This window comes from Oncorhynchus clarkii, chromosome 12, assembly GCF_045791955.1.
Source record: "Oncorhynchus clarkii lewisi isolate Uvic-CL-2024 chromosome 12, UVic_Ocla_1.0, whole genome shotgun sequence".
In the NCBI taxonomy this organism is placed as follows: domain Eukaryota; kingdom Metazoa; phylum Chordata; class Actinopteri; order Salmoniformes; family Salmonidae; genus Oncorhynchus; species Oncorhynchus clarkii.
Genome location: NC_092158.1, coordinates 62948952 through 62968614, shown reverse-complemented (window position 1 = coordinate 62968614; position 19663 = coordinate 62948952). Strand labels below are relative to the sequence as shown.

At 45.5% G+C, this 19663-nt stretch overlaps 2 protein-coding genes across 4 annotated transcripts in view; both read left to right on the top strand.

The window, feature by feature from the left end:
• LOC139420950 (serine/threonine-protein kinase TAO2-like) overlaps positions 1–6093 on the top strand; it is a 33376-nt gene extending 27283 nt beyond the window's left edge. For 2 of the 3 annotated variants that reach the window (XM_071171382.1, XM_071171383.1), the window contains 4 exons: positions 901–1140; positions 1272–1493; positions 1845–2027; positions 2179–6092. In XM_071171382.1, the coding sequence (XP_071027483.1) occupies positions 901–1140; positions 1272–1493; positions 1845–2027; positions 2179–3105 (1572 nt within the window). In that variant the 3' untranslated portion in view covers positions 3106–6092. Of the gene's footprint in view, positions 1–900; positions 1141–1271; positions 1494–1844; positions 2028–2178 lie in introns of all 3 variants that reach the window. The other variant, XM_071171384.1, reaches the window with a different exon arrangement.
• A 3095-nt stretch (positions 6094–9188) lies between these two features.
• Positions 9189–18696, top strand: LOC139420997 (CDP-diacylglycerol--inositol 3-phosphatidyltransferase (phosphatidylinositol synthase)). The gene is made up of 6 exons (XM_071171460.1): positions 9189–9386; positions 12052–12186; positions 14697–14850; positions 15506–15587; positions 16075–16156; positions 16423–18696. The coding sequence occupies exons 1-6, from the start codon at positions 9344–9346 to the stop codon at positions 16566–16568; spliced, it is 642 nt and encodes a 213-aa protein (XP_071027561.1). The 5' UTR covers positions 9189–9343; the 3' UTR covers positions 16569–18696.
• The last annotated feature ends 967 nt before the right edge of the window (positions 18697–19663 follow it).

Here is a 19663-nt window from a genome sequence, read left to right as displayed (position 1 = left end):
GTTCTATTTGAAAAACTTCAAATAGCCACCCCTTGACAGCTTTGCACACTCTTGGCATTCTCTCAACCAGCTTCATGAGGTACTCACCTGGAATGCATTTCAGTTAACAGGTGTCCCTTGTTAAAAGTTTATTTGTGGAATTTCTTTAATTAATGCTTTTGAGCCAATCCATTGCGTTGTGACAAGGTAGGGGTGGTATACAGGAGATAGCCCTATTAAAGTAAAAGACCAAGTCCATTTTATGGCAAGAACAGCTCAAATAAGCAAAGAGAAACGACAGTCCATTATTACTTTAAGATATGAAGGTCAGTCAATACATAACATTTCAAGTACCTTAAGTTTCTTCAAGTGCATTCGCAAAAACCAACAAGCGCTATGATGAAACTGCCTCTCTTGAGGACCGCCACAGGAAGGGAAGACCCAGAGTTACCTCTGCTGCAGAGGATAAGTGTTTCTTGGGCCAAGAAACACGAGCAATGGGCATTAGACCAGTGAAAAAAGTCAACGTTTTTGAGATTTTTGGTTCCAACGGCCCTGTCTTTGAGACGCAAATTAGGTGAACAGATCTACGCATTTGTGGTTCCCACCGTGAAGCATGGAGGAGGAGGTGTAATGGGGTGGGGGTGCTTTGCTAGTGACGCTGTCAGTGATTTATTTAGAATTCAAGGCACACTTAACCAGCATGGCTACCACAGCCTTCTGCGGCGATACACTATCCCATCTGGTGTGTGTATATATTCATACACACACACACACACAAGCTACTTAATTGTATTGTGATCACTTGGTTGACACGTTTCCTACCCTCTCTCACTCCCTCTCCATCTTTTTTCCTATACATGTTTCTTTCCCTTTACCCAACTCTCTCTGTGGGCTCTCTCCCTTCTCCCCTCCCTCCAGGACCTGAACAAGAAGCAGACCCAGAGGGACCTGGAGTGTGCCATGCTGCTGAGGCACCACGAGTCCACCCAGGAGCTGGAGTTCCGTCAGCTGGGGGCGGTGCAGCGTACGCGGGCCGACCTGATCCGCACGCAGCACCAGACAGAGCTCACCAACCAGATGGAGTACAACAAGCGGAGGGAGCAGGAACTCCGGCAGAAACACACCGTGGAGGTCCGCCAGCAGCCCAAGAGCCTCAAGGTAAGGCTCCCTCTCGCCTTCCTTCCCTCACTCTCCTTTCTCCCCTCCTTCCCTCACTCTCCTTCCTTCCCTCCTTCCCTCACTCTCCTTTCTCCCCTCCTTCCCTCACTCTCCTTTCTCCCCTCTCCCAGTCCAAGGAGCTCCAGATCAAGCGTCAGTTCCAGGACACGTGTAAGATCCAGACGCGTCAGTACAAGGCCCTGAGGAACCATCTGTTGGAGAGCACTCCCAAGGCCGACCACAAGGCGGTGCTCAAGAGGCTGAAGGAGGAGCAGACCAGGAAACTGGCCATCCTGGCCGAGCAATACGACCACTCCATCAACGACATGCTGTCCACACAGGCTGTGAGTAAGGCAAGGACCCTACCGTGCACCTCTCATACACCTGACCACTACAACGACGCAGTACTACAAAACAACTACACACACGCAGAGAGACATAACCCACACAAAGACACGCACATACTGCAGATCACACCCACTACACATCAACTATACATCTACACATTAAACCAGCCACACCAAAAATGTATACCAACGAACTTCAGTTCAACAAACACCTACTACGTCCTTGCTAAGCTCTAGAACTACTAAAATGACAAATTAGGACTACAAATCCCACATTTTGAGTGGTAGACATCCCCAAACCGTCCATTAGACCAGGGTGTGCTCTACTGACGTCCACTCCCCCCCTTCCTCCTCTAGCTGCGATTGGACGAGACCCAGGAAGCAGAATACCAGGTGCTGCGGATGCAGCTGCAGCAGGAGTTGGAGCTGCTGAACGCTTACCAGAGCAAGATCAAGATTCACACAGACTCCCAGCACGAGAGAGAAGCCAAGGACCTGGAGCAAAGGGTGTCCATCCGCAGGGCCCTGCTGGAACAGAGGGTGAGAGCGACACGGAGAGATGGAGCGGAGGGGTGTCTGAAGGGAGTGTGTGTGTGTGTGCAAGATAAAATGTACAATATAGATGACACCAAAAAGGAGAGGCTACTTAAAATATAATTTCTCTCCCCTCGTCCCTCTCTCTCTCTCTTAGATTGAGGAAGAGATGCTGTCTCTGCAGAACGAGCGTTCAGAGCGTATCCGTACTCTACTGGAGCGCCAGGCACGGGAAATCGAGGCATTTGACTCGGAGAGCATGCGTCTTGGCTTCAGCAACATGGCTCTGACGGGCATCCCCGCCGAGGCCTTCAACCAGGGCTACCCCAATCCCAGCCCCTCCTCTGGCCCCGCGGGCTGGCCCTCCCGCCCTGTTCCTCGCTCCGGGAGCCACTGGAGCCACGGCGTGCAGAACTCTGTGGCGCCCCCTTCGTGGCGTAGCCAGAACAGCTGCAGCGGTGGAGGAGGTTTCAGCCGTGCCGAGTCGATCACTTTGTCTCACGGCCTGGGGAGGGATAGTGAGATGAACATGAGTGGTAGAGGCCACTCCTCCAACTCCTCATCTTCCTCCTCTTCCTCGTCCTCCCACCATCATCACCATCACCAGCAGCAGCAGCAGCAGCAACACTACCTCCCCCAGCACTACCACCACCACCACCAGAGCACGCCACACCTGTACCGAGAGAGCCGCGAGCGCGAGGACCGCGAGAGGGAGAGAGAGTGGGGGGGTGGTGGAGGACACCAACACCATCACCACGGGGGAGGAGTTCATCACCACCACCTCTCCCAACACGCCTCAGCCCAGTCCCTGGCTCTCCTGCCACCCCCGCCTCCCCCACCACCTATCTCCCTCTACTCCTCCTCGCCGCCCTCCTCTTCCTCCTCCTCGTCTTCCCAGGGAGGGGGATACGGGGGTCTGGTTGCCAGGGGCCCCAGCCTGATGGCCCTGAGGAACAGCCCCCAGCCCCTGAGGAGGACGGCCTCAGGGGGGCCCGGCGGGGCAGGGGGGGGCGAGGGGGTTCTGAGCCGGAGCACCTCGGTCACCTCACACATCTCCAACGGCTCCCACCTCTCCTACTCTTAAAGGGGAAGGGCAACGATAGGCTCCACCCCTCAGTCTTAAAGGGGCGGGGTGAGAGAACAAACCAAGCCTGCCCTTTCTCTGAGGTTGCCTCTGAAACGATACTCTAACCCTCTCATAAGAGGAATAGGGTGTCGTTTGAGATATGCCATGCAGTAAGTGGGGGGGTGGGGGGGGTTGAATGTCCCTGATCTCACTTCTTTCTACCAGAGTGTTTGTTCATGGAGGGGGTGGTGCTAAAACAGGTTTACCACCACAAAGGGCGGAGCCAAAGCAGGTCCACCATTCCTATTGTTCAAGGTGATTTTTATTGTTGGATGAGGTCATCTCTCTCACAAATTCAGGAGAAGGGTTTAGATGAGGGAGGGGGCGGGGCTATTAACAGTAAGGTCAGACAGGGCTGGCCACCAGTAGGGGTCAGTTGAGCAGACTAGCTGCTTAGATTAGACAGACACCTTAGAGTATAACAATGTCTGCACAGACGGGAGGGATACAAGTGGGAGGAAAGCAGTGTTTTTAAAGGGGAGTTTTAACAGCAATGGGTTTCTCTGCTGACATCAAACTGAGAGAAATTAGTGGATGTGGAGATAAAACTGTTCGAAAGAGGGTGCTTTAAAATACAATGTAAACTATGTAAATAACGCAGAAACTAACACGCGAAGCATACTAGGTAAAGATGGGTCGTATACTGTCCATTTTGTGGTGGAGCAAGGAGCTGAACCACGAGAGGCAACTACAGAAACAGTTGTTTGTTTTTTTGGTAATAGGATTTTCAAATATATGACAGATGTAACACTGCCATCCGGTGGCTCGGCTGACCCAACACAACTCTGCCACTGCCGAGCAATAATTTCCCTGTGAACATTATGAAAGCGGGTGTGTGTGTACAGAGCTCAACGCTCGCTTAGTTTTTTCACGCTTGACCCATTCCTGGACTCACAGCCTGGTAGGTGTGTAGAAGTACATGTGCATAAAGCAGTTATTACAGTTCCAATGCATGAAAGTGCTGTACAGAAAGCATTGTATTCATACATGTTTATAGAAATGCATATAAGTATATAATACCTGTCCGAAGTTTTGACAGTAAAATTGAAGATTGTTCACTGTCCAACACCTTTGTCCGACATTGTACTTAGTGTACATAAAAGCACTCTGAAACGCTGGTAGAGTAATAATAATGATCATTTTGCCATGTGAATAGAAATTGGAAAATAGTTTTGAGGGAAAATAGATATGGTTGCTATTATTATTATTATTACTACTAGAGCAGTTGTAATGTTTGTTGTACACTAATTTTGTTTTAAAAAAAATGTTGTTTTTTTTTAAATGTTTTAATTGCCAATTTTGACCACTAGGTGGGGAGTAAGAGCAATGTTACTGTTATGGAGCGCTATGGAAAGAATGCAATTGTTTTTATTATTTTTTAAAAAGGAGAAAAACGACTTCCTTTCCCCAAGCATTCCCTCTATGGTCTCAGGGTCGGAGTCTACTGGGCAGTGCATTACCACGAACGTTTGTGGTGTTATAGAGCCAGTATTAAATGTGGATGGGCCGTTCATGTTTTTAGCTGTGTGTGTGTGAATATATTGAATTCTAGACTAAAGTCAGCCTCTACTCCAGCACGTTTTGTGCCATATTGTACCTCTCTTCTTGTGGTTCATGTTGACACGGACCAGCCAAGCTTGTTGATTGTACACTACAGTACTAATCCTATACACTACTACACCCCACCAAAAATACTCAGAATTTGTTTTTGGTCTTTAAAAATACATACATATATAACAGCCAAGAACAAGCAAGTGCATACATTTTAAATAGCTTGGTGTGAATGTCATTGTGTCCTTCCTTTCCTTCCTGGAAGATATTTCTGGATAGAACAGGGTTAGATTGAAGCGAAGTGTCGCCGCTTTTATGCTTTCACCTTCCCCACTCCTCAGTAGTCAAGTAGTAGAAAGGAATGAGCTATTTTAAAGTATTCTAACTGAGCCCAGGATCTCTTGTGTAGAGAATCATCTACCTTTGGCTCCTAAACTCACACTGCCAAATCTGAACAGCACCAACATTACAACAAAATGGTGGGGTGGGAAACATTGGGTCTCCAGTGGTGCATTTCAATACTCTAACCTCTAAGTTACCTCAAGACACGTCTGGGGTGGTTTACTTCAGTTTACACGTTCACGACGGAACATGCTAGATTCATTTTCAGAGGCTGTGATTTTTAGACTAGGGCATGGAGACAGCGCTGACGGGACAGAGAATGTGTGATGTCGCTGCCCACATGTAGTGCCGATGTACGCTCAGAGGGGTGGGTCTCAATAGTCAAAAGTAGTTATTTTTCCTCGTTTCATCCCCTTCACCGGCATATAGAAAACAGCACAGGTGAAAGGACTTTGGTGGATGTGTTTTGGAAATTCCCTTTAACCTGTCCTTTCACATCATTCAAACGAAGGAGAGATGAGGAGGGGACTCAAAAGACTATTGAGATACACCTCAGTTGGTGGGGCAGGGCAACGGTGATGATGGATGAGCGAGAATCTGATAGAAAGAGGAATGGATTTGTGTGCTGGGATATAGAACTGTTGTACAGAGAGAGAGAGCCAAGTTACGTTCAGGTTCAATGCAAAGTGGAGCGGAGGTCTGCTACAGAATTTGTTGTACAGAAACACAAAAATAATTTTGAAAAATAAAAAAAGGAAAAAATGACTTGATGCTGTCTTCATTTGTACGGACTTGGTTGGAATGTGTATCAGTTCAAAGGAACGCCCACAGACTATATTAGTTGGTGTAACTAACCATGAAAGATGTAAGGTAAAGATTACATTTTGTGTATCCTTTAAAAGGAAATTGACTTGGGGAAAACCACTCCAGGGCCCATAGGAGTGCTGATCTCGAATCAAGTCCTCCCCGTCCATGTCATTTTTATACATCATGATCTAAATGGCGTAACTGAACCTAGATCAGCACTCCTATGAGATATTTGAGAGTTGATAGTGGAGTTTGTTTGCAGGGATTGATGTTTGTACTCATTTATGTGCCTCTGCGTGCTAGGCTAATTACACTGAACAAATGTAAAGTGTTTCATGAGCTGAAATAAAAGATCCCAGAAATGTTCCAGATGCACAAAAAAAATCTTATTTTTCTCATTTTATGCACAAATTTGTTTATATCCCTATTAGTGAGCATTTCTCCTTTGCCAAGATAATCCATCCACCCAGTGACGGTTCTAGCTCCCTGGGCAAACCCCCTTCAGCCCCCCGACCCGCCACAAAATAAAAGCATTCTGCACGAACTGTCATTTTTATTCAAACATTTGGAACACAAATAATCATAACATTTAAAACTATAAATATACAAATATGTACAAAAATAAGACTCATATCAAAAAGAAGCGACAAAGACCAATAGAAACAAATTAGTGTAAATTTGGCGCTCGAGCATCTATACATTACCCATCCCCCCCCCAACACTGTCAACCAAGAGTCAAGACTACATTACCCATCCCCCCAATACTGTCAACCAAGAGTCAAGACTACATTACCCATCCCCCCAACACTGTCAAGACTACATTATCCACCCCCCCCAACACTGTCAAGACTACATTATCCACCCCCCCCAACACTGTCAACCAAGAGTCAAGACTACATTATCCATCCCCCCCAACACTGTCAACCAAGAGTCAAGACTACATTATCCACCCCCCCCAACACTGTCAACCAAGAGTCAAGACTACATTATCCATCCCCCCCAACACTGTCAACCAAGAGTCAAGACTACATTATCCATCCCCCCCAACACTGTCAACCAAGAGTCAATACTACATTATCCATCCCCCCCAACACTGTCAACCAAGAGTCAAGACTAAACCAATTCACCTTGTTGGTGTGCAGACCGGTTTTATATTATTCTTAACGATTTTACACAAACCAGAAAAAAATGAAACAATATGTCTGTGAAACTAGATATTCACAGTATTATGAATGAATTGTGGTTTATTTGTTAGCCTTTTGTAGTGTGATTGATTTTACTAATTGCCGTAGACTAATTTACTAATTACTGTAGAAAGTTAGAGGTGCGCTATTTGATAGATTCCTGCGCCCCCCCCTACCTCGGGCTTCCAGTGGGGAGACCTGAGGTCAACCAACCCCCACCCCCCTCCCCATCTCGTACTTCTGAGTGGGAGACCTTCCCATGCAGTAGCCTGCCGAGCTCACAAACTAGAAATGGGGCGCCCTCTCCGACAAGGTTAATTGGCCCACAGTCCCACACAGTGACATATCATTGACGTGTGGTGCAAATGAGCGATGGAAAACCGATTGTGCAAATATCACCATCCCGATTTTTTGGGATGCGGACGCTCCGTGCTGCCGCCGGCAAGATGCCCAGTCGTCTATACCTAAATCCCCCACTGCATCCACCTGAGAAGTGTGGTATATGAATAATCTGATTAAACAGTGATCATTACACAGGTGTACCTTGTACTGGGGACAAGAAAATGTCACTTTAAAATGTGCAGTTTTGCCACAACACAATGCCACAGATATCTCAATTTTTGAGGGAGCATGCAATTGGCATGCTGACTGCAGGAATGTTCACCAGAACTGTTGCCAGAGAATTTCATGTTAATCTCTCTACAATAAGCTGCCTCCAACATCGTTTTAAGGAATTTGGCAGTACGTCCAACAGGCCTCACAACCACGCCAGCCCAGGACCTCCACATCTGGCTAATTCACGTGCAGGATCATCTGAGAGTGGGCTATAACAAAGCACTTTTGTTGGGAAAAACAAATTCTGATTGGCTGGACCTGGCTCCCCAGTGGGTGGGCTTATGCTCATACATGGCTGCACCCCTGCCCAGTCGTGAAATCCATAGATTAAGGCCTAATTTATTTAATTAAATTCACCGATTTCCTTATATGAACTGTAACTCAGTAAAATCTTTGAAATGTATGCATTTATAGTTTTGTTCAGTATATTTGTTACCGATAATGCTATGGCTACACATGGGCTGTTCAGTCTGATGCCATTGTCTCATACTACAGTCCTTAATTGTGCAGATAGTTAATCTTTTACTGGTATAATTAATTGTATGCTACGGTGACAATTTCTTTCCCACATGGTAGTCATTTCCAGGTCCAGTGCTTTATCCTAGCCTTTATCCTAGCATCTTGCATCTTTAATGTAGAACGATGTTTTCCGCAAACTAATTTTGGAACATTCACGGGCAGGTCTACTACCGTGTGTACATTACTGCGCCTAAAATGTAAAGAAATTCTAGTTCATCAAATTTTAAGATAAACATTCCGATCTGTTCCATCAACCCTATTAATTGATACGCCCTATACATCCACTACACTACAGTGGGGATTAAGAAGTAAATATACGCAATGCCCACTGAAAAATAGTGGGTATACAGCGTATGCCCTCCACTACACTGGGAGTGTGTTTTGGTGACAATAAAACCTCTTTGCCCTGACATCCTTTGGCTCTGTTCTTACCGGACATCCTTGTGGTCCTTCACACGCCCCGGAGTCAGTACATAGTGTTTAGTAGAGGTCATCCAGATCCGTTCAGTTTTTACAACTAGTACAGTAATGATTTCAGGCACAATTGTACAGGCCACTGACAGATCAAATCCTACTCTGGGCCAAGGTTGTACGGTCACACTTTGTAGAGATTTACAAGAATCCTTTAAGGCCCTGAAATAATAGCCAAGAGTGATCATTGGCTTACTGATTTTGACTGAGAACATTGCCATTGCCAGCTGTTATTTGCAGTGCAAAGTGAGTTTGCAGTAATTTACCGTATGTACATGGATCATTCATACAGTAATAGCAAGTAGGACACTCATGCATGCATACGATGTGCATGTGCCCTCATAAGCCAAAAATAGCTTGATTTCTTGTCCCCTGTCCTTGATGATTGAGGCTATAGGATGTCTCAAATGGTACTCTATTCCCTATTTAGTACACTACTTTTGACCAAGTCCTATAGGGCTCTGATTAAATTTAGTGCACTATATAGGGGAATAGGGTGTCATTTGGGACGACGTGTTACAATTAAAGGGGAGGTGCCTAGTTGTGCGTCTCACCGGAAGTCTGACGTCGCACAGCATTATGTCAAAAATAAAAATCTACATTCGAGGAAGTCAGAAGGTTACTGTAGCTAAAGATTGAAGAGTGGAATTAGACAAATATTGTCTGTCGAAAATAACCTCTATCGAAAACACCTGAATACCACTGCAATGGCCGAGGAAAACATCTTCCTTTTCGTCCCGAATTTGATCGGTGAGTTTCTATTTACATGGATGGTTCCAATCCAATGAAAACTGGCTAAAATGTTTTGCTAGATTGCGTTAGCAGCTAGCTACAGTAGGTATAATATATATATATTACAGTTGATCTGGAAGTATTACGTTTTTTGGGCGCTAAAATAAGGTCAATTGTACGGACCAGCGTGATGTACAGAAGTGACTTAGTTTACGGTATCAGCCTAGTCAATCGTAGCATAATGTTATCTGTCGGTTTTGATTTGAGCCGGTTTTGCCATCATGAATTGGCTATTACAGTGCATTCGGAAACTATTCAAACCCTTGACCTTTTCCACATTTTGTTACGTTACTGCCTTACTCTAAAATGTATTAAATTGTGTTTTTCCCCTCATCAATCTACACACACTACCCCATAATGACAAAGCAAAATCAGTTTAGACATTTTGCTAATCTATTAAAATACTGAAATATCACATTTACATAAGTATTCAGACCCTTTACTCAGTGCTTTGTTGAAGCAGCGATTACAGCCTCGAGTCTTCTTGGGTATGACGCTACAAGCTTGGCACACCTGTATTTGGGTAGTTTCTCCCATTCTTCTCTGCAGATCCTCTCAAGCTCTGTCAGGTTGGATGGGGAGCATCGCTGCACAGCTATTTTCAGGTCTCTCCAGAGATGTCCATGAACGATTGGGTTCATGTCCGGGCTCTGGCTGGGCCATTCAGAGACTTGTTCCGAAGCCACTCTTGCGTTGTCTTGGCTGTGTGCTGTTCTGATGTTGTTCTGTTGGAAGGTGAACCTTCGCCCCATGAGGTCCTGAGCGCTCTGGAGCAGGTATTCGTCAAGGATCTGCAATTGTTAAATTGTAATTACTTCACCACTATTGGCCTATTTATTGCCTTACCTCCTTACTTCATTTGCACACACTGAATACAGATTCTTCTATTGTGCTATTGACTGTACGTTTGTTTATCCCATGTGTAACTCTGTTTTTGTCGCACTGCTTTGCTTTATCTTGGCCAGGTTGCAGTTGTAAATTAGAACTTGTTTTCAACTGGCCTACCTGGTTAAATAAAGGTCAAATAAAAAATATAAAAATCTCTTTGGACTTTGCTACGTTAATCTTTCCCTCAATCCTGACTAGTCTCCCAGTCTCTGTTGCTGAAAAACACCCCCTCTATTATGATGCTGCAACCACCAGGTTTCCTCCAGATGTGATGCTTGGCTTTCAGGCCAAAGAGTTCAATCTTGGTTTCATCAGATCAGATAATCTTGTTTCTCATGGTCTGAGAGTTCTTTAGGCAAACTCCAAGCGGGCTGTCGTGTGCCTTCTAATGAGGAGTGGCTTCTGTCTGGCCTGATTTGGTGGAGTGGTGCAGAGATGGTTGTCTTTCTGGAAGGTTCTCCCTTCTCCACAGAGGAACTCTGAAGCTCTGTCAGTGACTATCAGGTTCTTGGTCACCTCCCTGAGCAAGGCCCTTCTCCCCCGTTTTCTCAGTTTAGCCGGGCGGCCATCTCTAGGAAGAGTCTTGGTGGTTCCAAACTTCTTCCATTTAAGAATGATGGAGACCTTCAATGCTGCAGAAATTTTTTTGGTACCCTTCCCCAGATCTGTGCCTCGACACAATCCTGTCTCGGAGCTCTACGGACAATTCCTTCAACCTCATGTCATGGTTTTTGCTCTGACATGCACTGTCAACTGTGGGACCTTATATAGACAGGTGTGTGCCTTTCCAAATCATGTCCAGTCAATTTAATTTACCACAGGTGGACTCCAATCAAGTTGGTGAAACATCTCAAGGATGATCAATGGAAACAGGATGCACCTGAGCTCAATTTCAAGTCTCATAGCAAAAGGTCTGAATAGTTATGTAAATAAGGTATTTCTGTTTTTTAAAATTTGTAATACATTTTCTAAAATGTCTAAACTTGTTTTCGATTTGTCATTTTGGGGTATTGTGTGTAGATTGATGTGGAATTTTAAAATAAGGCTGTAACGCAACAAAATATGGAAAGAAATCAAGGGGTCTGAATACTCTCCGAATGCATTGTATATTCACAATACACGTAGCTATAGAGAGATGGCTAGTAGTGTAACAGTAGTGTGAAGGCGCCAGTGCCAGCAACCTGTATCACCATCTAGCTATGTATTGGAAGGATTGTTTTGTGTGCCAGACCTGGGTTGGTTTAAATACTATTTGAATTCATTTCAAGTGCTTTATCTGGGCTTGATTGAGCTTGACTGGAAAAATGGACCAAACAGTTGGAAAAGTAGACCCTTCATCCATCTGGCATGCCAGACAGACACAAAGTCAAAAAGTATTTTTAAAGAGTTCAGATATTCTATTTAAAGTCTATAATCAAAACCCAAATCGGATGGGGGGCCTCGACATAACCGTCCTGTTAGGGATAAGGCTTCGGATGTGTGGCTTCTTAGTGACTCTCTTAGGATGGGAATGTTCTCTGTCGAAAATCTTTAAGATGATCTAGCTCACTAGAATGCCTGGAGATTTTTCTCGCAGAGAGGGGGCGAAGGTCTCTGTCTCAGAATGCGTTGTCACATTGGGCTGGCCAAATCCTGTTTTTAACACCACCACCTCCCTTCACCCACCCTTGGCCCTCCTTTCCTCCCCTCTCCTCTTTCCTCCTCTCTCGTCCTCTGATCCTATCCTCTCCGTTAGGCTATGCCCGCATCGTGCTGGCTCTGCTTGCCTTCTACCTGATGCCATGCTGTCCCGTACCAGCTGTGTTCTTCTACCTGCTCAGTGCCCTCCTGGATGCCTTTGATGGGCACGCCGCCCGCGCCCTCAACCAAGGTACCACCATTACAACTATTCATGTCGTTTTTACCCTGTGATAGAGTCAACCCATGATAGATTTATTCAGACTCTCTGGGTCTCAAGAGTCGGACTGATATGAGCCTGGTGCTGATATCAAAGACCGGAACAATGTTCTTATAAGGCTGCTGTCCACCAAAGGTAAATCCTGATTAGGCTACCTTCATGTTATCCATATTATTTGTTTGAATGGAAAAAAAATCATAATTACAGAAAGTGGAAATGGGTCATCACAGGGAAGATGGATCGTGTGTGTGCACGCGTGTGTCGTGCCTATTTGTGTGCACGAGCCGCTAATCCCTACCTAGGTCCATATAAAAAAAAAAAGTCACCATGACACAATGCAACACTTTTATTTTTGCAACAAACTTAGTATTAGGTGGGTACAATGACAGTTCCACGTTATTATTCTGGATGTCGGTGAAGTACCTCTTTGCCCCCCCGTCGTTGTTTGTTGATAAAAATTGGTGACAAAATCCTTTTACTTGACAGTACTTCAGATCACGGCTTTGAAAATCAACAGATTTACTCCTCCACTTATTCTGCTCTCACGTATTGAACCCAGCAGGAAGTACCAAGCATAGTCGATTCAACATCCATATGGGGTTTAGGTTCCAAACACTCCCATCAGCTCCTGTGGATCCTGTAGGTAGATGTCTTCTTCGCCCCCCACCGTCTTGTGGCCCTCCTCCAGTCAAGCCCGCTCGGTCAGCGTCTGGGAGTGGAAGGCGGCTCCGCTGACCCGGTGCACCATGGGGCGGGAGGACGTCTGGTCGTCTCTTAGCGTCGCGTTCCTTAGGCGCGCGGTCAGGTTAAAGCTGGTTAAACCCTTCACACGCTTGGTGTCCTCAAGGAGGAGCGGCTCGGTCTCCAGATCCATCTGCACGAGCTTCAGATACTCATCCATCCAGTTGCGCACCGCCGAGGCCTTCTCCCCGGGCAAACACCAGATGCAGCATACCCCCCTCCCCCCCCCCCCCCCCCCCCCCCCCCCCCCCCCCCCCCCCCCATGTCCCAACGGTACCTCCTTGTTGGCTATGAGGATCACCTCTAACACCGTGGAGATGACCAGGGCTACCCTCCCCCTGCTTAGCCTCTCCACATAGACGGGTCAGCCACATGCTCCATCATACCGGAGGAGTGGGCCTGGAGGACTAGTGGGCGCTGTTGATGCCCACGTCCGGTAGATCCTTGTCACTTGGGGCCCTCTTGTACAGTTTGGACCACATCTCGCCCGGAGTATGACAGTTCCTGCCCATATTCCCACAGCTGTTCCAAGTCTAAATCTGTCTCTGGCTTTCAGGCAATCCTGGAGAATAACAGCTAGAATGTTTCTCTCGCCTTTGTCCTTTCTCTTCTATTATAAAGTAGTGCCGTGGTCATGAACCGGAGCTCATTAGCTGCACAAATGACAGAATCTGAGGTTTAAAGTCCTTGTCTGAGATGCTGATGTGTCTGTGTTGCGTATTGGCTAAAACACTTGCCGTTTGCATCTGTAAGGTTTCATAACACTGGTAATGAATAAGTCTTAATCAGGGTTTCATGTCGAACACGGCGGGTCACAAGGAGGTTTCCATTGGACACTTGCCGGTGTTTGTCATCACGGCAATGGCAGCAGGTGATAGGCCTGTCGTCGATAACAATTATCAACTATATATATATTTTTTAAAGGGCATGAATGGAAATCAAACGATCGGGCGAGTGGTTGAAACGTGCCTGAAACAGGAGTATGAATATGGCAGAAGCGAAGGCATGTCACAATAGACAGAGCGGAAATGTGAAGGTACACAGTCTTGCCTATATGTGTCTTTCGTGACCAAGTGGGAACCTCCAGTGGTCTGCAGCCGACAGACATAAGGTCGGGCGGTGTCTAGATTTTCATACAGTCATATCGTTTCTGTACCATACCGAGGTACACGGTATTACCGGAAGTGCATATAAGGGGCAGTATTGAAAACCTTTTAAAAAATATATAATAATAATAATTACACACAAAACCATTTAGGCAACAGGGACCTTGATTCAGGAGTGGATTGAATGTCTCTTCTGTAACCAAGATGATTGGTCTTGACATTTAGCCACTTAGCTAGAAAGTAAGCAAACCAAATGCATTGAAAATCAGTCTGTGTTTTGAAATCCCAGTATACAGTATTAAAGGTATATCACCCAAACCTAGACAGACATATTGAATACTGTATCGTGATGACTTTAGGAGTCTATTGATTGGGAGTGAAGCGATTTGTGTTCACGCTGTCTTTGGTAAAACACACTGCATGGCATCACATTTTCCAGACACTTGAGTCGTACAGTTTACAAATGTCTAAGCTATCTGGAGCTTTGCCAGCCGGTGGTTAAAGTTCCTGCACAGCATTCTCTAATTCCTTTTCACATCATTTGTAAAAAAAACAAAAAACATTTGGGTAATCATTTTGTATAAATCGCTGTGCTATACAAAAAGAACCTCTCCCTGTCTCTCCCCTGTCCTGTAGGCACTAAGTTTGGTGCGATGCTGGACATGTTGACAGACCGCTGTGCCACCATGTGTCTCCTGGTCAACCTAGCTCTGCTTTATCCCTCCTACACCTTCCTCTTCCAGATCAGCATGAGCCTGGACATCGCCAGCCACTGGCTCCACCTGCACAGGTACATAACAAAAGAGCCTCGGAGAACCATCAACTGTACATTACATACGATTTACACAAATAATCATGGATTCAGTGAATGTTTTGTGTCCATTAAGTGGGGGGGGGTTTGTCGCCCATTTCTTTGAGTTGTATTGGGGCTCCTCACCCCATCCACAGCCAAGTGTGTGTATAGGTTGATGGTCCATCCGATTTTTATCTAGGTCAGTTTGGCTAACAGAGATGTTGGGTTCATCTCAATAATCCTCTCCTTCGACTGATTTGAAAGGAATGGGCACGTGACAGCTGATTCCCAGTAGTAGGCACCCACAATATTGCTTTAGCGTGTGTTTTTTTTCCCCCAATGTGGATGGAGAAAAGGCTGTTTTTAGACTACTGAGATACACCCAGGGCCATCACATGCGTATGTAATGGTGATGAAAATGGTGGTGTTATGTCCTTGTACTGAATTAAAGGTTAAACCTCTCTCTCATTCTTTCTCTCTCTCTCATTATGTGTCTCTCTCATTCGGGCTCTCACGCTCCCTCTCTCTCTCCATCCCGCTTTTTCTCGCTGCCCGCTCTCTCTGTCGCTCTCTCTCTGTCGCTCTCTCTCGCTCTCTTTCTCTGTCGCTCTCTCTGTCGCTCTCTCTCTGTCACACTCTTTCTCTGTCTCAGCTCAATGATGAAGGGATCCACCAGCCACAAGGCCATTGATCTATCTGGAAACCCCATTCTTCGCCTCTACTATACTTCCCGTGTAAGAAATCCAGTCATACACACACACACACACACACACCAACATGGTCATATATATATACACACACACACACACACACCAACATGGTCATACAGTCACACACTCGCACACACACACACACACCAACATGGTCATACACACACACACACCACCAAAAAAAAAGTCCTTTCACACTTTACATTAACATTTTAGTAATTTAGGAGACGCTCTTATCCAGAGAGACTTACAGGAGCAATTAGGGTTAAGTGTCTTGCTCAAGGGAACATTGACGGATTTGTCACCTTGTCGGCTTGGGGATTCAAACCAGTTACTGGCCCAACACTCTTAACAGTTAGCATGCACCCATGCACACACAATTATTACATACACTCCATCTCTCACACACACACACACACACACACACACACACACACACACACACACACACACACACACACACACACACACACGTGTGCCAACAGCCTGGTCTAACTGCTGTCTTCCATAGCCGGTGCTGTTTGTCATGTGTATGGGGAACGAGCTCTTCTTCTGCCTGCTCTACGTCTCCTACTACATTGAGGAACCCCATGGTGAGTCTCTTCACTCTGTCATTCCCCCCCCCACCTCTTCTTTTCTTAGTTTCTCTTTTCTCTCCCTTTGCATATCTTCCATTCTCCGTTCTCTCCCGCTGTAATATCCCTCCCTTCTTGCCTCGGTCTAAATACGTCGGCTCATATTCACACAGAAGCATAGTAATCCTCTGCTAAATAGCTGGTCTGTACAGCAGGTCCTACGCATTAGGAAGGGGGCAATGTGGAAACAACGGGACTTCTTCTTCTTCTTGTCTCTTCTCCAGTGTGGCTGCAGTGGCTGCTTGGTGTCTGTGCCGTGGTGTGTGTGCTGAAGTCTGCCATCAGCGTTCTGCACCTGATCACTGCCTCCAGGAACATGGCTGCCATCGACGTGTCCGACCGTGAGAGGGAGAGGAGCAAGGCCGAGTGAGAGGAGGGGGGAGGTGCATCTCAATAGTCTAAAGTGGCTTCCTTTCCTCGTGTCCTTTCCTTCCATCTGCACTGATCGGAAAACAAGCGATTGGTGAAAACAGTAAGGTGGATGCCTACAAGTCAATACTGCTTACCCATCCAGTTATTTCACATCAGACGAGAGAAAGGATTGGAGATGAGGAGAGGAAGCCACTAGACTATTGAGATGCACCCTGTGTCCCAAAAGTCTCAAATAACCCACTTTTCTTAGTCGCCGCTTGAGCACTGATAGGAAAGGACGTGAAATCATTGGGTGGGAAAAAACGTTAGTGATATCGAAGGGAAGGAGACAAGAAAATTAAGCAAGGAAATGAGGATATTTGAGAGGATTGGGACACAGACAGAAAGCAGAGTCAGAGTTGCTGTGTTTGTTGAATAGAGTTGAAGGTGTGAGAACAAATATTATTGTGTGATGTAGCAAAGATGGAGGTAAGCTTAGTCAGGGGACCTTTTTAAAAACCAAACTGATGATGGTTATTTATTTTAGTTAGAAGATTGTAACAACTTAAACCTTCTGTTATCAAGCCTACTTGTATAGTGTTGTAAAGCCTGACATTATAACCGGTGTCAACTTGAAAAAGTAAACCGTGGTGGTATATTTTTGTATGCGAGCAAATCATTGCAGGCTTTAATATTGTCTAGCTAACTAGCCAACACAAATCACTTTCCACCACACCTTATGTAGTAGACTTCATAACCAAGGGTTTGAGCGATACGTGTTATCTTGAAATACTCTTTTTTTAAGTGGTAACGTCCAAGTCACTACTATTGATGTTCCTATTAATATTTAAATTCCTACGGTTGTTTTTATTGTTCTCTGTCGTCATCATCAGTAACGATTTGAAATAGTCTTTACAGCTTTACTTTACCTTTTTTGTTCTCATTATTTCTTCTTTTTTTTTACCGTGGTAATCAAAGCCAATGACATTTTATTTGTCACATGGACCAAATACAACAGGTGTAGGTGCTTACCGTGAAATGTAGAAGTTGCCCAGGCCACAGATCTAGGATCAGATTACCCAACCACAACGCTTAACCTTGACCATCAGGAGGATAGCATATCTGACCCTGAACCAGTGCTTAGTTGCAACGTGTACCAACTGGTAATGGTAGGGGCGCAACTTTCACTGGGGACATGTTCCCCCCCCCCCCCCCCCCCCCCCCCCCCCCCCCCCCCCCCCCCCCACACACACACACATTCTGAAATGTCATTTTTGTCGCCCCCAGGTTTTATCATTGGAATGTGATTATAAAACGAGGCAATGGTGTGCTTTAGGACCATGTGGGACGCCTCCAAGCGGTCGGGTAGACTGTTTGGAGTGGTTATCTGACAGGATTAAAAAATATATATAATAATAATTGTCCCCCCCCCCCCCCCCCACTTCTAAAAGTTGCGCCCCTGGGTAGTGGTGACTGTAGAGGTGGTGTTGGACTTTTACGTTGCAGTGATGATTGGATGGGGAAGATGCACACACTTTCTTAGCCATGTGCGCACACCTTTTTTTGCAGATACGTGTATACACACACACACACACACACACACCCACGCGCTTGCCACACACATACTCAGACACTTGCTTACAGACATGCATTCATCTATAATATTGGGCACATTCCTTAGCTCAAGTGAAGACCACCTGAGTATTATGTTTTGAGTGTTTGTTATAAATATTATTCGACAAGCTTTTCTATCATCACTGTGTGACCGTGTGTACTATATATATATATATATACTGTGGCTGATCTGTTTTATCGTCAACCATTAGAAACTAGGTTTGGAGTGGGGTGACGTTGCTATCAGCCAGGTGGCGTCAAAGGTCTCTAGTTCATTTGAGTTCAACAAGACGTTTGGGAGAATGTGCTATGTACTTTGGGTCATTGCGAAGGTGGGAGGGAGGAGCACAAAAAAAAAAACAAGCCATGTAAGATCTACGATAACATCTGCAAATACATTGTGGGTGTCTGTGTAAGAAAGGTGTTTTTAGGTTTTATTTCCATGCAGTGCCTCCGGCTTGCAGATATTGTTCAGAATGTCTTTGTCAACGGTAATAGATGAAAAGGTAATAAAGACATCTTTGAACCAACCGGTTTGCTCTCCTATGCCAGTATCTTCAGTTATTATGTGCATGGCTTCTTGTACAGTGTCCTTTTTCAAAGGACCAATCCCAGTCTCTGGTTCCGCCCAAGAGACCGTCAAGTGCTGGAAACGGGGAAGGCGAGCTAAAAGGCAGTGGGCCGGACTCGAACCCATGCCGACTCTGGCACAAATGCGTGCCAGGGTGAGCGGCTGCAATCGCTGGACCACACAGGTCCCACCTTGTACAGTGGCCGTTGAGTTTAGGTTCTAGGTAGTGTAGTCAAAGTAGAGGTCCAGAGTCGTTATTGTACAAGCCAGCGCCATGGGTAATAGGAGGGACCTATAGAGATCCTATTAAATTCTAATAATCCCTTAATTTTTTTTTCAGAATCAACCAATAGGAATTTCTAAGCAAAAGAACACGCAGACTTTTATTCCGAGTTCTGATGCTGCTTTCAAGACAACTGGCGGCATTAGCAATGTTGTCATTGTCCTACACGATGAAATCGGGGAGGGGACTGTGTATCTGTCTCCGTGCGTACATACTTATGTCACACACAATATCTGACCCCACTGACACATTTTTGGAAGTGCATAGCGGCAGTATGTGACGATAGTAGCAGGCAGGGCAGGCATATCTGGTGAGTAACGAACATATTTTGACAGAGCTGGTGAATGGTAGTTTTCTGGGCAGAGAGGAGATCTTGTCATATTCATAATCTCCTCTGCCCAGATACTGGTTCAGGCTTTGGCTCGTTAACTACACTGAACAAAAATACAAACGCAACATGTAAAGTGTTGGTCCCATGTTTCATGAGCTGAAGTAAAAAATCTACAATTTTCCAAACGCACAAAGCTTATTTCAAATTTTGTGTGCACATTTTTTTTACATCCCTGTTTGTGTGTGTTTTCCCCTTTGCCAAGATAATCCATCCACCTGACAGGTGTGGCATATCAAGAATCTGGTTAAACAGCAT

What these genes read in the sequence shown, in the direction of transcription:
- LOC139420997 (XM_071171460.1), top strand. Translation starts at nt 9,344, where the DNA reads ATGGCCGAGGAAAACATCTTCCTTTTCGTCCCGAATTTGATCG. An exon ending in CACTGGCTCCACCTGCACAG is followed by an intron (nt 14,851 to 15,505) that starts GTACATAACAAA and finishes TCTCTGTCTCAG; the next exon opens with CTCAATGATGAAGGGATCCA. An exon ending in CTACATTGAGGAACCCCATG is followed by an intron (nt 16,157 to 16,422) that starts GTGAGTCTCTTC and finishes TCTCTTCTCCAG; the next exon opens with TGTGGCTGCAGTGGCTGCTT.